The sequence below is a fragment of the Mustela nivalis genome, assembly GCF_964662115.1.
Source record: "Mustela nivalis genome assembly, chromosome: 7".
In the NCBI taxonomy this organism is placed as follows: domain Eukaryota; kingdom Metazoa; phylum Chordata; class Mammalia; order Carnivora; family Mustelidae; genus Mustela; species Mustela nivalis.
In genome coordinates this window covers 120,689,383-120,704,736 of record NC_139026.1, presented here as the reverse complement: position 1 = coordinate 120,704,736, position 15,354 = coordinate 120,689,383, and the positions used below count along the sequence as shown (strand labels likewise).

Sequence of the window (15,354 nt, the reverse complement as noted above, 5' to 3'; positions counted from 1 at the left end):
GAGAAGCAGGCAGAGAGAGGAGGGGAAGCAGGCTCCCGGCTGAGCAGAGAGCTCGAGGTGGGGCTCGATCCCAGGAACCTGAGATTATGACCTGAGCCAAAGGCAGAGGCTTAACCCACGAAGCCACCCATGTGCCCCCAGAATTACAATTTTTAGAAGTCTAAAGTTTTTAAGATATTTATATTGAAGTATAACTTATGCACAGTACAATTCACCTGTGCTAGTGAAATTCTGTGAATTCTGTCAAATACATCAAGTCATGTAGCTATCACTACAGTCAAGATACACACCTGTTCCATCAGCCCAAAGATTCCTTTGTATGCCTTTGTGGTCAACCCTTGCTGCCGCCACCAGGTCCCGCCAACCAATCATCTATCTTCTGCACTACAGGTTTAGATTTTTGAATATATAAAAATCAAATTCCGTGAGTATTTTTTGTCGATTTCAAACAAGTCCTATAAGAATTTGATGAAGTTATTTTTTTTTAATCATAGGAGAAATGTTCATAATGTCGACCATTTATAATACCATCTTAGAAAACAAATCCCTCTTACTTGGTTGAGATTTAAACATATAAGATAATTCATACAGAGCTGATTTTATTTTAAATTTTTATTTATTATTTGACAGACAGAGATTACAAGCAGGCAGAGAGAGAGAGGGAAGCAGGCTCCCTGCTGAACAGAGAGCCCAATGTGGGGGGCTCGATCCCAGGACCCCGAGATCATGACCTGAGCTGAAGGCAGAGGCTTTAACCCACTGAGGCCCCCAGGTGCCCCTGCATTTGAGTCTTTAAATAATTTTGTGAGGTGGGCGTATTAGTTATATGAACTGGGTGGTTTTCAGTAGCAAGTACCAGCTGCTTCCTCTCCTTCCACTGTATCCCGGGCTAGAGGAATCCCCTCCTTTGCTAACTAGTCCTAGGCTGAAATGGGTGTTGAGAAATTAGTTCTTTTATGGTTGGAAATAAAACAGCTTTCCGTCCATCTGAATTTTTGGTTCACCAGACTGAATTGCTGTGATGCTGGGGTAGGAAGGTGGGCGGACAGGTTCCCGTGTAGAAAGGCGGGTGGATGACCAAGGCTAGAATGTGACAGATTTCAGTGGTCACAGCAAAAGGTAGGGCACTGGTTACAGACTGGCTCTTACCTATCAGCTTCAGCTAAAACTTGAACTAAAATGATCTTTAGAAAATTCAGATTATTTTATTGCAGTTATCGTTCTATTTTTTTTTTTTTTTTTTTGGATACTGCTTTGAGCTAAAATGTGTTTCTAGCCTTATATTGAAAAACTCTTACGTATAAGGTAGTATGGTTCTGAGCTGGTAAACATTCTCTTTCTGCATTGTAAAATGATACACATTAGTGGGTTGTTTCTCCTGTGTCCTGCTTTACGTGGTTGCCACAGGCTTTTTCTGGCCCGTTCTAAAATATCTTCAGCCTAGCATAATTGCTTCCTCACAATCCAACTTTGCGTAATATCTGATCGTGTGTGGAGGGATGAATGTATAAATCCTACGTTATCTGGCCTGCCATAGTATAAGTTTTTTAATGGCTGGGGTGATGCCCGAGTCCCCTTTGTTACTTCTCAGAGTCTAGTTCAGGGTTTCATACATAGTAGGAACTCAACATTTATCGAATTGCCCTGAATTGGTATTGGTTATGTCATTGTTACTTTGGTTGAGTTATTCAGCGACAAATGGAAAAGGAAAATGTATAAGAGCAATTAAAGATATGATCTCATTGAATTTCTTTTTATTGATTTCCTTTATTTGGTATGTGTTGTTTTGCACAGATGCTATCTTTGTATTTGGTTATTTACCAATGTCCCTTGGCAAAACTTAATAGAGGATGAGTTGACATTTAATCCTACTTCTTACAAGAAAATTGTCTGGTATTTGTGGGGAGAGTGTGAGTATAACAGACTCCTAATACTTTCAGGTTACTTGGGAAACACTTTATGTGGTGGCTTTGGATAGATTTATTTCTATCTCTTAAGTTTAGTAACGGGCCACATGTCCTTGTGAGTTTCGTGACATGAATGTAAGCCCTGTGACAAAACGCGCTTATACATTTTCCAAAAGCCAGGATTAGTCTTGGCTTAACGGAAATCAGCCTTTGGGCTTCAGAATTGTCTGTACCTGTGTTGACGTTCAAGTAGAAATTATCTGAAGTTTTGTCTTTTGTACACAATAGTACCGGGAAACCCAAACATGAGTGGTTTCTCCAGAAAGATTCCGAAGGGGACACACCTTCTCTTATCAACTGGCCTTCCAGGTATATGCGGAGCTGAACCTCTTGGCTTCCTCGTAGTGAGTGCTTCTTCCCTGCTGACTTGCCTTGCTGTTCCACACATTACCCAACGCTAACTCTCTTCTTGCCCTCTGTTCATGGCAGTGCGTTTGACAATGATGTGTTCACAGGGGCTGCTGGAAGTTTCTTTCTGAACGTTTGCTTTTCTCCTCCCATTGCCCTAATCCCTGCTAATCGTATTTCCCCCTCCTCATTTTTTCCTCTTTTTGAAAATCTTCTTGATGACACTTCTTGCTTTTCTCCTTTCTCACCAACCTGCATACCGCCAAGTGGGGGCAGTAGTGAGGCTCCTCCTGGTTTCTCTCCTCTTGATTCTCACTAACTAACCAGGGAGTGCCCCATCTGGGCTAGTGCTTTCAGCCTTCTCCTTTTCACATCTCCTGGCCTCTAAACCAATAGTTAATTTTTATCAGCTGCCCTTAGGGCATGTGCTTTTAAAGGCAGACAAAAACCCCCCTATCATTTCATTTTTAAGGTTGGGGGCAGGGAGAGGCGGAAGGAGGGAGAATGAATAAGTCTCTGGCAGGACAAAGCACCCATATACTGAGTTTCTAACAGTCACTTTGTTCTCAGCGGAGGACAACATTCAGATTGTCTCTGATTAGAAGGACACATTCCACAGGAGAACTTGAACCACATTTCAGTCTTCTTTTGATTAACAAAGCTTATAAATATGAAAACCTCCAACACTGGCTAGTCTCTGGGGAAAAAAAAAAATTTACTTAGAATGCTTTTTTTTCCCCCTTCCTGGATTGTTCATGGTAATTGCCTTTTGTGTGTGTTTAATTTTTTGTTAACGAAATATATGTAGATATCCTGCATCTGTTGTTGAAATACACGTAGGAGTTGATATCAAATTTAGCAGTTTACGTTTGTCATTTAAGGAAATATTCTCTTCCAAAAGTATAAATAAGTATTTTTGCTGACTGATCTTCAGTACATGAGTGTTTATAGGCCCCCAGGAAATCACTTTTCCCGCTCCAAAAATGTGTTTTACTTTCTAAGGATTATTGCCAATTAATAATCCATTCTTGAACAGCTTCCGTGGTTTCTCCTCTCTCGCTTTGTGGCATTTCAGAAAGCAGAGAGAAGTACTAGCTAACACTATTAAATGGTTACTCTTCGCTAAGAGTACTTAGTACTAAGCTATCCAAGTGCTTTGCCAACATCACATTACATTTTGTCACTAGGATTTCCATTTAAAAGCAAAGAACTGAGCCAGGTAAGTTGCCTCAGACCACACAGCTAGAACTGGCTGAGCCAGTTTTGAACCAAGGTCTCCTAGGTGCCCCAGCCAGAGTTGTTGGCTACTTTGCTTCTGCAGCAATAGAATAAGATTTTGTAGCTTTTCAACTGGATTTCACTTTAGCTCTCAGATACTTAAATAGCTCTAGAAAGGACAGCGAACTCTTTTCACTTTAGTTTTTAGCTAAGGGCCTACTAGCAATTCCAAAGGGGAGAAAACGTTCAGTCTGTTCTCTCAACAAATATCTTTTCTCTAACAGTCTTCTTGGTGCTACAATGCTTAGTGGTAATGATGTCCAAACTGGTCACATGTCTTAGGAATGAATGAATACAGTCTGCATTGCATGAAAACGCTTGGGAACGTTTAGCTGAGTGCTTGAAAGGGGTGATTGTGTGTTGTGTCTTGAGCTCCATTTAAAAAATTTTTAAAAATCACAAATGTTCTTACATTTCCAGGAGACAGTGAAATTATTCCATTTGGTCCATAGGTGTATGCATACTTGGAAACTCCCCCTGCCCAGAGTCCACACACTGGGCCTGTATGTGTAGTGTTCACAGATTCCCACCAACAGCCTCAATGTGCCCTCATGCATACTGCTGGTGTATATTAATGGATTTTTCTGTGGCTTCTGGTCATTTGTTTAGTCAGAAGGCAGCCATTCTCCCCCAGGACGGCATCTGAGCCGTCTCAGCTTTATGGAGGGCAGAGTGAGTTTGGTGCCACACTGGCCTACTCACATCTGGAAACTCGAAATCCTTCACCGGGCCGGCCATGAGTTTCTGACGTGAACCACCAGAAGTGCATTGTCACTGGCGGTTCTGCCTTTGGGTGGATTTCCACTCACGGGTAGTCTGGGATCCACGCATGCTTTCTCCCCATGAAGTGGTTACTGCACTTTGTAAACTTAAATCCTTTTTCTTTCTTAAAGAGTTAAGGTTAGAGAAAAAATGGTGAAAGAGGAGAGTGCTCGCAGCAGCCCTGAGGTGGCCTCCGAGCCCTTCACTCAGAGGAGACATCAGCCAGTGCCCATCCATTGCTCGTCCTTTCAGTCAGAAAATTCGGCCTTTGATAGGGTCTTGAGCAAGGCAGCCAGCTCCGCGGGACAGCCGATCCGAGGCTACGTCCAGCCGGCAGACCCCATTCACACGGCCACGCTGGTGACCTCAGAGATCCCAGAAAACGTGTCTGAATGCAGCTGGGGGGGGTCCGCCGCCCAGAATGTCAGAAAGCCTCCCACCTTGAAGGTTCTAGAAAGCGAGAGAAGGGATACCCCTGTTCTCCATATTTGTGAATCAAAAGCCGAGGAAGATATGCTCTTCACTGAAGCTCTCGAGAAAAGCAGGAAATCACTTTTGGCGTTGGAGGACCACGGGCTTATGCGAAGCCACGAAGACCCCTCTGGAAACGACGATGTCGGCAAGCCTGCTGGGAGCCCAGTGCCCTCAGAACATCAGAAGGAACCAGAGAGCCTGTCACACCCGCCTCCCTCTCAGCAACTGCCCGCTGAGAGGATAAGCAGACAGGAGATGGTCTTGTACGTTCAGAGCCAGCCCATGTCACAAGATGCCAGGGTGACAGGCCACAGACAGGAAGCCTTGGTGAAGAAACGCAAGGTCCTCACCCGCTCCCTGTCTGACTACACGGGCCCCCCTCCGCTGCAGGCCCTGAAGGGTAAGGACCCCGCGTCCAGGCAAGAACCGGAGCCACAGAGTTCCAAAGCTGAAGGGCCCCCCCCAGAAGTCGGCGTGCTGGACACGAAGGTCTCTGTCGCCCAGCTCCGAAATGCGTTTCTGGAGTCTGTCCATGCCAGCAAGAAACCCGAACTGTAGGTGACGTTTCACGCGCCCTCCCGATGTGTCACTTGCACGCCCTTGGCAGAATTATTCACTTTGCCACTTGCGGTGTGTCCCGCATTGGGTCCTATTAGCTTAGCTCACCAGGGTGCAGGGCAGATCATACAGGAAATGGCTTGAAAACTACCATTCTGCTTCTGGCTACTAATAGAGAGCTACAATACTGGGTCGCTGGACTGCTCCCCCTCCTTCAAGTGCATGGTTGGGGCATGCGGCGGGATTTGGCGGTGTCTGGGCCTTGCCTCACTGAGATGCATAAACCTTTGCTTTATTCTCTCTCTCTGTCTCTCGTTTCCCTTCTGTGCACTCCCTCCCAATGATTCTAAAAGCCAACCCCGGGTGGAGAGGTCAACCGAAGGCGTTGGCTTGCCTACCGGTGTGGAACGGGAAAGAGGGTCCCGGAAACCAAGACGCTATTTTTCTCCTGGTGAAAGTAGAAAAACTTCCGAGAGATTTAGAACTCAACCTATAACCTCAGCCGAACGAAAGGAATCGGATAGGTAGGCACGCGGGATGTGTAGTTCTGTAGTCCAGGAACGTAAAAGGCATCGTACGGGATCTGCCCGCAGGGACGGTCCTGGCGATGTTTAAATGGGTTGTGGTGATTCCATCATTCCTCCTCTAATCTGTAAGGAATATTTATGTGGCTTGTATACATGTATTTTTAAAGAATGCTGCCTGTGGCAACAGTATCGCAGTACAGTTTTACGTTGCGTTCAGATGGTAAGAAGTGAGACATGTTATTTTTCTTCATTTACTGTTTTTCATTTCTTATGCCCTCATTAAATTAGAAACCACAGTGAGTATTCCCCAGATTTTCCCAAGCAAAGAACTAGGGATTTTACACTCACTTTCTAAATGTCTGTCTGCTTGTCGTATCTGAGTTTTACACGGTCCTATGCTTCTACGTAGAGAGGATGATGTTCGTGTACAAACTGACCAATTGTGTTTAATGAGTCACACTCGGTTCTCCTTTGTCTCCACGAGGTGTGCACCAGGCTGAGTTGTGTGCACACACACTGCACTGTGTCTGTTAACACCTGTATCTGTGTATTCACAATGAGGATTGCTAGCAGGATGATATTCTTTAAGAGAGTTCGATTGAATTTTTACTTTTGCTTTAACTTTTCATCTGATGTTTTATTTGGATCTTCTATTCCCACCAGCTAATTTTTTGTTATTATTATTTGCCTAATGTCTTTCCTAGGTCTGCTTCGCATTCAGAAATGCCGGCCGCGGAGGGCAAGTATCTGTTTTCCTTTTGTCACTTCTCTGTCATCTCACCCAGATTAGGTTTCTGTAAGATTCTGCTTTTTTTTGAGAGGATGGGGTTTGGGAGTCTACGGATTTCTTTGCTGCAGGTTTTCTTTCTGTGACTCTAAAAACCTAGTTAAGATTCTTGGGTGAGCTTTTCCTTCCTTTTAAGAGCGTTAGAACTGTGGAATGAATAATACCAAAATAACTGACTTACTAAAGCAGCAGCTTTTTGTTGTTAATTACTTGTTACTGTGTAATAATAAAGAATTCCTTTCATAAAATCTATTCTTTTTTTTTTTTTTAAGATTTTATTTATTTATTTGACAGAGAAAGAGAGATCACAAGTAGGCAGAGAGGCAGGCAGAGAGGGAGAGGGGGAAGCAGGCTCCCTGCTGAGAGAGAGCCTGATGCGGGGCTCGATCCCAGGACCCTGAGATCGTGACCCGAGCCGAAGGCAGTGGCTTAACCCACTGAGCCACCCAGGCGCCCATAAAATCTATTCTTAAGCCTCAATTTTTCAAATATTGTCATAGAGAATTCCTGTCCAGACCGAGTGTTGTCTGGTTAATTGCAAAGGAAATTAGCACCTTTTCACTGAGCAGAAGAATGGGATCCCTCCAGGGGGAAAATATTGCAAATTATAATCTTTGGTACATCCATTCTTACATTCAAAGGATTTCCAGGGTCAGGCTTGGGAAACTTTTCAGAGACTTCACCTACATATTTCTAATAATGTTCAGTTTTTATTTTGTGGCCTCTTACAGATGAAGAGAAGGTAGACGAACGAGCCAAGCTGAGTGTCGCTGCCAAGAGGCTGCTTTTCAGGGTAAGGTGTACTGAGGTACCTGAAGTGAAACCATCCCCTGCTCCCTGCACGGGGCCCTCTGGCCCGCCTGGCCCGCCTGGCCTGGCCCACATGCCTCTCAGCCCCTGGCTGGTGAGACCTCCCTACCCCCCTCCCACACACACACTGCATAGGTGCACTCTCCCGAGAATGACACCTGCCTCACAGGGGGTCCCTCCCGGGGTGCCGTGCTCTGTCAGGGAACAGAGCAGAGACCCTGCAGCCCCAGTGCCCTTTCCACAAACATTTAAGGATTCCGCATCGTTTCTGATCTCAGGAAATGGAAAAATCATTTGATGAGAAAAACGTTCCTAAGCGACGCTCCAGAAACGCGGCGGTGGAGCAAAGGCTGCGGCGGCTCCAGGACCGATCCCACACCCAGCCCGTTACTACCGAGGAGGTGGCCATTGCAGCCACGTAAGTACCCCCTCCTGACCTTTGGGCCTTGGCTGAAAAGTTTTCTTGGAAAAAAAAAAAAAGAGAGAGAGAGAGAGAGAAAGAAAAAGATTTAAAGACTTTGAAGTAAAAATGAAGCGATCAGGAGATGGTTCGGTTAGACTCCACAGAGATGTTCACACTCTGGGATTTTCCTTCCTGTGGTGTCTCTGAGCTTTGTAACAGGGTGTGTTGCCTGTTGTATCTCCTAGAAAAACCTCAAGACAAATTTTAATTTTTTTGGTCTGTGCCTTTCTCTTAATCTTTTTTACAGTGGAAGACTTAAGCCATGAGATTAACATAATGAACCTGACTGTACTGACCACCGAGTTTCAACAGTCAGCAGCCCGGCCAGTCTTGGCTCTCCCAAAACTCCATCCACTTCACCTGTCCTCCTGCCTCATTTTCAGGCAAACCCCAGATATCATTTCAGCAGCTGTCTCAAAAAGATAAGGGGTTGGAGGGTTTTTTGTTTTGTTTTTTAAATTTGTTTTTAAATAGTCACCAAAAAACCATAAACAATTCCTTGGAAGTTTGAGGACTTTCCAGTACTTGAGCAGTCCACTCCAATATGTTCAGAATGAATTTCCCAAACTAATTCATTCAGAGATAATTGTTTCAATCAAGTGAAAACTTTTATTGGGTTTTTAGAAACGGTTTTCATGCTTCTGCCCCGGACTCACATGCAGCCTTCCTGAAGAAAGCATGTTCATCTCATTCAGGGCATGGGCACCCCAAGAGGCGTCTGTATTGCAGCCCACACCTATGGGCCTGCTGTTAGAGCAGCTGCTCACGTCCTTACCCAGCTGTTCCTCAGCTTCCTGGTGTGTCTGTGGAGGAGCACTTCTTGTGTTCATTAGGAACTCTGAGCAGATCAGCTCTTTTGGTTTTTTATTTTTTCTTATTTTTTTAAATTTTAAAATTAAAAAAAAATTTTAAAAAGGATTTATTTATTTGACAGAGAAAGACACAGCGAGAGAGGGAACACAAGCAGGAGGAGTGGGAGAGGGAGAAGCAGGCTTCCCACCGAACAGGGAGCCCCATGTGGGCTTGGCTTGATCCCAGGACTCTGGGATCATGACCTGAGCCAAAGGCAGATATTTAATGACTGAGCCACTCAGGTGCCTTAGCTCTTTGTTTTTTAATGTTACTCTGAAGTCAGGGTAAATCCTTTCCAAGCTTTCCATTTACTTTGCATCATCTCTGTCTCTTAGTTCCTCAGTTTATAATTGCTTTTCAAGTTCTTTGGTAATTTCCCCCAGAGGACTTATAAATAAATAATTTTGTTAAAATATTTATTTACGGTTTCTGAAATTTAAAACTATGTTTTCCTTTAACGCTTCTTTTCTTCTCTCTCCTCATGAATGTTCCTTCTTTGGCAATTGCCTTTAAAGTGAACCTATCCCTGCTTCGTGCTCTGGGGCCACCCAGCCTGTAATGGCGAGACTTCCTAGTCCCAGTGTAGCTAAGAGCACTGTGCAGCCTGCCAGGTACTGGACGGAAGTAGCTGCATGCGGCCCTCAGGCCAAAGGTCCTAGACAGCAGATGCATCTCATTATCCTGAATGTCTTTCATGTGTTTGAGAAACGAGTCAATGCAAGGAGTTGCCTTTGGGGATGGGCGCCATTTTGTTTTGTCGTAGTGCGAGACGCTGCTAACTTCCTGTAGGCCTGCATGAGGAAACCTTTCATCTCCCTGCTTACATCATGTATTGGAACTAGGATCACACTAACTCACTCATCCATTTGTTTTGTTTCTGTTTTTCATAATCACAGTCTTTTCTAAGAAATTTCATCCTCCATCTAAATTACTAGCACTTAATAAAGGTTAATACGAAAATGAGGACTCGACATGAATGTTGAAATTCTAGTAATACCCTGGTTTTTGTAAACACTTGTCATGAATACACGCTAGAAACAACTATATCTCTTTCTAATATACAGACAGACAAGGTCATAACTTTTTGGGATTGAGACAGTAATCATCTATGGAGTCTGAGCTTAGATGTTTTACTACTAAGCTTTGAATTGTGTTTTGAAAGTATGTCCTTATGGCACATAGGTGTCCCCTGTTTTGCTGTGAGGGACCAAAACACAAGGGCCAAAAATAAGTTTAAAGGAAGTCAGATGACAGTGCAGAAATAGGTCTGGCCCCACCCGGAGGCAAGGGTCTACTGCTCTTTAGTCTGGGGCAGCTTATGAACTGGTGATTCACTGGTGTTCAGAGAGAATATGCTGTCCACTGGGTTTGAGAACTGGATTTGCCAGTTGCCTCAACCTATGTTGTCATAAACCTTCCAGGATTCACCACGACCAGTTAATAGGAGGCCTTCTCCCCCACCCAGAAGCTGGAGGGATTTTGCAGCACCTGAAATGTCCTTTTTCAAGTTGCTAGGAGTTACAGATCTCTATACCTTTCAGAAAACTGGTAGGAAGCTATGAGAGAAAATGATGCACCGAGGAGAGAAGGAATCTTTAAAATGGATCTATTTATGTTTAGCAAGTGAAAATCGAAACTCCTTGTTCCAGATATATTATTGACAGAATGATTGGATTATTTCCTAGTCCTATAAAAAGAAAAGAATACCTCTGAACTACATGTTTATTTTTTTAAAAAGATTAATTGAGAGGAAGAGAGAGAGAACAGGGGTAGAGGGGAGGAGGCAGAGGGAGACGGAGAAAGAGAGTCTCAGGCAGACTCTGGGCTGAGTGCGGATCCGGACTCAGGGTTCGATCTCACCATCCTGAGGTCATGACCTGAGCCAGAACCAAGAGTCGGATGCTCAACGGACTGAGCCACTGAGTCACCCCCGAACCACATATTTAGATAGTGTCTAGACATGCCATAGATAATGCCTTGGGATTCTCTTTTAGCCTTATTTGTTGTTGATACCACTGATACACCGTCTCTCTAAGATAAGGTATAACCAAGCTGACTTCAGTCTCTTAAAGAGGAAATTCACTTTTTAGAAATAATTTAGAGATAAAGTTCTGCCTTCATGACACTGGTAACAGCCAATTGGTAACAGCCTCTGCTATTCGCGGGCTTGTTAATAGCTAAACAGTGCCTACACCTATATTCAACTTCTGTAGGGAGAAATCAGTCCTTTTCAAAATTAAGTGACGCTTGGAAGAGAGTTAATATTCAAAATTTAGGGTCTTTTGTCTGTGTTGATCTCTGTCACTGATTTTTTTTTTTTTTTTAAATGTTTATCCCTTTCAGATTACAGGCATCTGCTCACCACAAAGCTTTAGCCAGAGACCAGGCAAATGAGGGCAAAGATTCTGCTGAACAAGGTGAACCTGACTCCTCCACTCTAAGCTTAGCAGAGAAGTTGGCCTTGTTTAACAAATTGTCTCAGCCAGTCTCAAAAGCTATTTCTACCCGAAACAGAATAGACATGAGACAGAGGAGAATGAACGCTCGCTATCAGACTCAGCCGGTCACACTCGGGGAGGTGGAACAGGTGGGTGCACTATAAATCTAATCCAGTGTGTGGGTATGTTCTTAAAATACAGGATCGTGCTGTTGGCTCCTAGATGGAATTAAGTTGATAAACTATTACCTGTCGGGAGTCTGGTAATAACTTCTTTCCTCAGAAGCATAGTCATGCCGAGTACCTTTTTCTTTTCATGATTTGCTTGCCGAAATCATCTGGAATGAATCCATTATGGAGAAAATAATAGGATGAGGAATCTGCTTTTCACCCAGATGATTTTGATTAATGATTAATTTTGATTAAGAAAATACATCTTCCTGGGGCGCCTGGGTGGCTCAGTGGGTTAAAGCCTCTGCCTTCGGCTCAAGTCATGATCTCAGGGTCCTGGGATTGAGCCCCACGTCAGGCTCTCTACTTCGCAGGGAGCCTGCTTCCTTCCTCTCTCTCTGCCTGCCCCTCTGCCTGCTTGTGGTCTCTCTGTGTCAAATAGATAAATAAAATATTAAAAAAAAAAAAAAAAGGAAAATACATCTTCCTGCTAAGACAAGCTGTGAAACTGCCCCCAATGTAGTCATTCATTCTATGCCAATCCCTACTGATGTTCATATAGATAGTATTTTTGAATCCGCTTTTTTGCACTTTAACTATGTCCTTCCAGGTGCAAAGTGGAAAGCTCATTCCTTTCTCACCGACTGTTAACACCTCTGTGTCCACTGTGGCATCTATGGTCACGCCGATGTACGCGGGGGATCTTCGGACAAAGCTGTCTGTGGACGACAACACGAGTGCCACTGACTATAAGTTTCCTTCTTCGATAGAAAATTCAGATTCTCCGGTTAGAAGCATCCTGAAGTCCCAAGCCTGGCAGCCTTCAGCAGAGAGTAGTGGGAGCAGAGGAATGTTGAGAGAGTTTGGAGAGGCCGAAAGCAAGAGAGTTTTGACAGGTGGAGATGGTGGTAAAAAGTACGGGTCCTTCGAGGAAGCAGAGCCACCCTGCCCTACCTTTAACAGAGTCTGGGAAGGAGACAGCCATAAGGAGCCCAAATATGTGGTTCCGAGAAAGGGCAGCCTGGAACTAGGCCATCCTCCCGTTGCCCACCTTGGTGACGAGCTGAAGGAATTCTCCATGGGTAAAAGCCTCGCACAGGGGAGCCCAGACTTGAAGGACAGGCAGCACTTTGAAGAGAAGGTCGACATGGAGAACGTTCCAAGAAGGAAGTTTTCACTAAGAGGTAGGTTACTGCTCCTACCTGGGTTTTTGGTATTGGCTTGATTGGTTGTGTGTGTCTGTGAATATTTTTACTTAAAGTAGGAGGACAGTTTATAACTCGTATCGATGACAAATCACAAGTGAACCCACTCTTCTCCAGACCTCTCTTCCCCTTGAATATGACCTGTTCAGTGGATTGATCGGTTTCCAACAATAGGAATGCCGGAGCTCTCACACATGAGGATTCACTCACATAAGTCTTGTGAAATGCTCGCCCTGTTGGCCCCTTTTGTGACTTGGTGACCCCAAAGGGCTGCACTAAGCGCAGGGAATGAGGACTTGAACCCAGGACCGTGGATTTCCGGACTCCTTCCGCGGTCCTGGTACGCAGACTGGCAAGCTCCGCTGCTTGGGGCTTTCATTTTCCTTCTGCATTTATAGAAAACGATGGCATGTACGTTACGTTGGTGGTTTTAGCATGTGATCCAGGCCACTGGCAATGTGAAAAGGATTGTTTTGGAGGAGGAGGAGCATTCCATAGTGTGTAGTGAAAGCTCTCTTCCTGTGTCTTGCACACAGGAAAAGACCTGCTGCGTGCAGTAACCTCCCGGACAGATTGGTTTCCTCGCAGAGGATGGCGTGCTGCAGATTGGCGTGAATCCATGCGGATTGAGTGACACCCCCCACACCCCCACATCTCACTCCGTGTGTGGGGCCGCTCGGGGTAGATAGCTGGAGGAATGTCTGCCTGGAGAAGGGCATGCTGACGTGGCTTCTCTCTTCCCAGCGGCGGAGTTCGGGGAGCCCCCTTCTGAGCAGACCGGTCTGGCTGCCGGGAAGACTGTGGCCCCCGCTGCAGCCCCCGTGTCCTGGAGGCAGCAAGATCCTGCGGAACCAGGGCAGGAGAAATACTCCCGGAGTCCGTGTGCGATGTTCGCTGCCGGAGAGATCAAAGTGCCTGCGGTGGAGGGCATCCTCGATTCGGCCGGCAAAACCATGTCCATCAAAGAGAGGTAACGTGATTGAGTGATGGCAGAGTAATTCTCCTGGGGGTGGAGCTTACATGTTGCTGGTAGGAAAAGCTCCAAGTGATGGGCAGAGATGACGTCATGACCACACAGGGGGCCGTGATGCTGGAGGAGTGCCAATTTTGGACTCCGGGTCGGGCACGAGCGGATGCTGACTGGGGCTTACTTATTTGTTTGGGATTCTGTTTTCTCTCTTTCCTATGAATTCTTGCACTGTCCCGTGATGGAAGCAATGATCTTGGCTCTTTCCCCATCAGACAGGTGGTTTCAGATTGAATGCACTTAAGCCTTCATGACTGTCTGTGTAACGTGTATGTAGATGGAATGAGGATAAATCCATATTTGGGACAGACGTCTTTGGGATTAGAACCTAAGTTTTATTTATCCTACAGAAAGGGAAGCGGAGGACTCTTGTGAACTGGGTTTTGAAGTTTTATGTCAGGTCATAGCTGTGAAAGATGACATTGGAATATCCAGTAACACTGTAACCTCGTTTCCAAAACTCGAATGGAGAATTGAGAGGGTATATTTAAATGGGACAGGGACAAGGAGCCAGGGCTAAATATTTCAGGCTGTGTTTTCCTTGTTAGCCTTTAGCCACTGTGGAATTAAACAGCAAAAGATGTCATAGCGATAAAAAGACTAGATGCAGAAAGATCTTTATACTTTTCTAGGGTGACCAGCACAGCTGTGTCCGCCATCCGCTCTGCCGGCACCCTTCCTTCGCACGTCCCGCCATTCGGAAGCTTTCTTCCCCTGCCAGACAGTGGCCACTCTGATGTTTCTGGATACATTTTGCACTGCCTAAGACTATACATCAAACCACGATCAAAATTCCTCATTCTGCTTTCCAAGTCCAAGTTTTTTGAGCCCCATGCCTAAAATGGTTAGATAGATGGGGACTTTCTCAACCGACAAATTAGTAAGGTTGTTAAATCTTAATGTACTTTTGTCTTCACTTGTTTTCAAATTCACAGTAGATGAGACTGCCGGGGGCTTAGATGAAGGGGAAGATAATACCCCATCAGCTAAATGGGAGTGAGGTCTTGAATTAGAGACACTGGCCTGTGCTGGTGTGAATTCCTCCTCCACCAAAACCTGGCCCAGGGAGAGTTTGATCCCAGAGATCCTACTCCTCATCATCGGTTGGATGAGAAGGAAGACATATCATTTAAGGGAATTAATGACTAATACCACTTACACACAAGTTCAGGTGTTTCATTGGTAAAATATTTCACTGGGGTAAAAAAAAGTATGCCCCCTTCTTTCACAGGCTCTTAAAGGAGAACCCTCATCTTTGGGTATAATCTGTCTGTTAGGACTTTGAACCTTCAAGGAAGAAGTTTTGTGTCTCTCCACTGTGCAGTAATTCTTGGTTTACCTCCCTGTTTATGGTAAATCTGGTATATTTTCTATTAGCCTAATTTATGACGAGCTTAGCGGCTAATAAAAGATGAGAGACACTTCTCTTAGAAAATATATCGCCAGCGATCTCCCCCTGCCTTATGTTGATAGTATTTTTATTTGTACTTTGCTGAAAACACAAATGGTGTTATCTTTACAGTCCATCTGTGGTAGTTTTTCCTGAAGCAGGGCTCTGATCCCTCCCTTCTGTTCAGAAAGAAAGAATGAAGCTTGACCTATTTAAAATAAGAATGCTCTTTGTATATTATTTGGCCTTTTTTCCCCCCCTTTTGTGATGTAACATATCACGTGGAACTTTCAAACTT

The 15,354-nt window shown here is 44.7% G+C and overlaps 1 protein-coding gene across 17 annotated transcripts in view; it reads left to right on the top strand.

Moving 5' to 3' along the window:
* The window catches only part of SVIL (supervillin), a 205,448-nt gene that overhangs the window by 134,588 nt on the left and 55,506 nt on the right, over nucleotides 1-15,354 (top strand). For 6 of the 17 annotated variants that reach the window (XM_082740814.1, XM_082740813.1, XM_082740816.1 and 3 more), the window contains exons 7-12: nucleotides 6,619-6,653; nucleotides 7,433-7,494; nucleotides 7,790-7,929; nucleotides 11,170-11,413; nucleotides 12,045-12,618; nucleotides 13,384-13,609. In XM_082740814.1, coding sequence (XP_082596940.1) covers nucleotides 6,619-6,653; nucleotides 7,433-7,494; nucleotides 7,790-7,929; nucleotides 11,170-11,413; nucleotides 12,045-12,618; nucleotides 13,384-13,609 — 1,281 coding nt within the window. Of the gene's footprint in view, nucleotides 1-2,195; nucleotides 2,277-4,486; nucleotides 5,384-5,740; nucleotides 5,912-6,618; nucleotides 6,654-7,432; nucleotides 7,495-7,789; nucleotides 7,930-9,341; nucleotides 9,438-11,169; nucleotides 11,414-12,044; nucleotides 12,619-13,383; nucleotides 13,610-15,354 lie in introns of all 17 variants that reach the window. The other 11 variants (XM_082740817.1, XM_082740808.1, XM_082740820.1 and 8 more) reach the window with 8 other exon arrangements.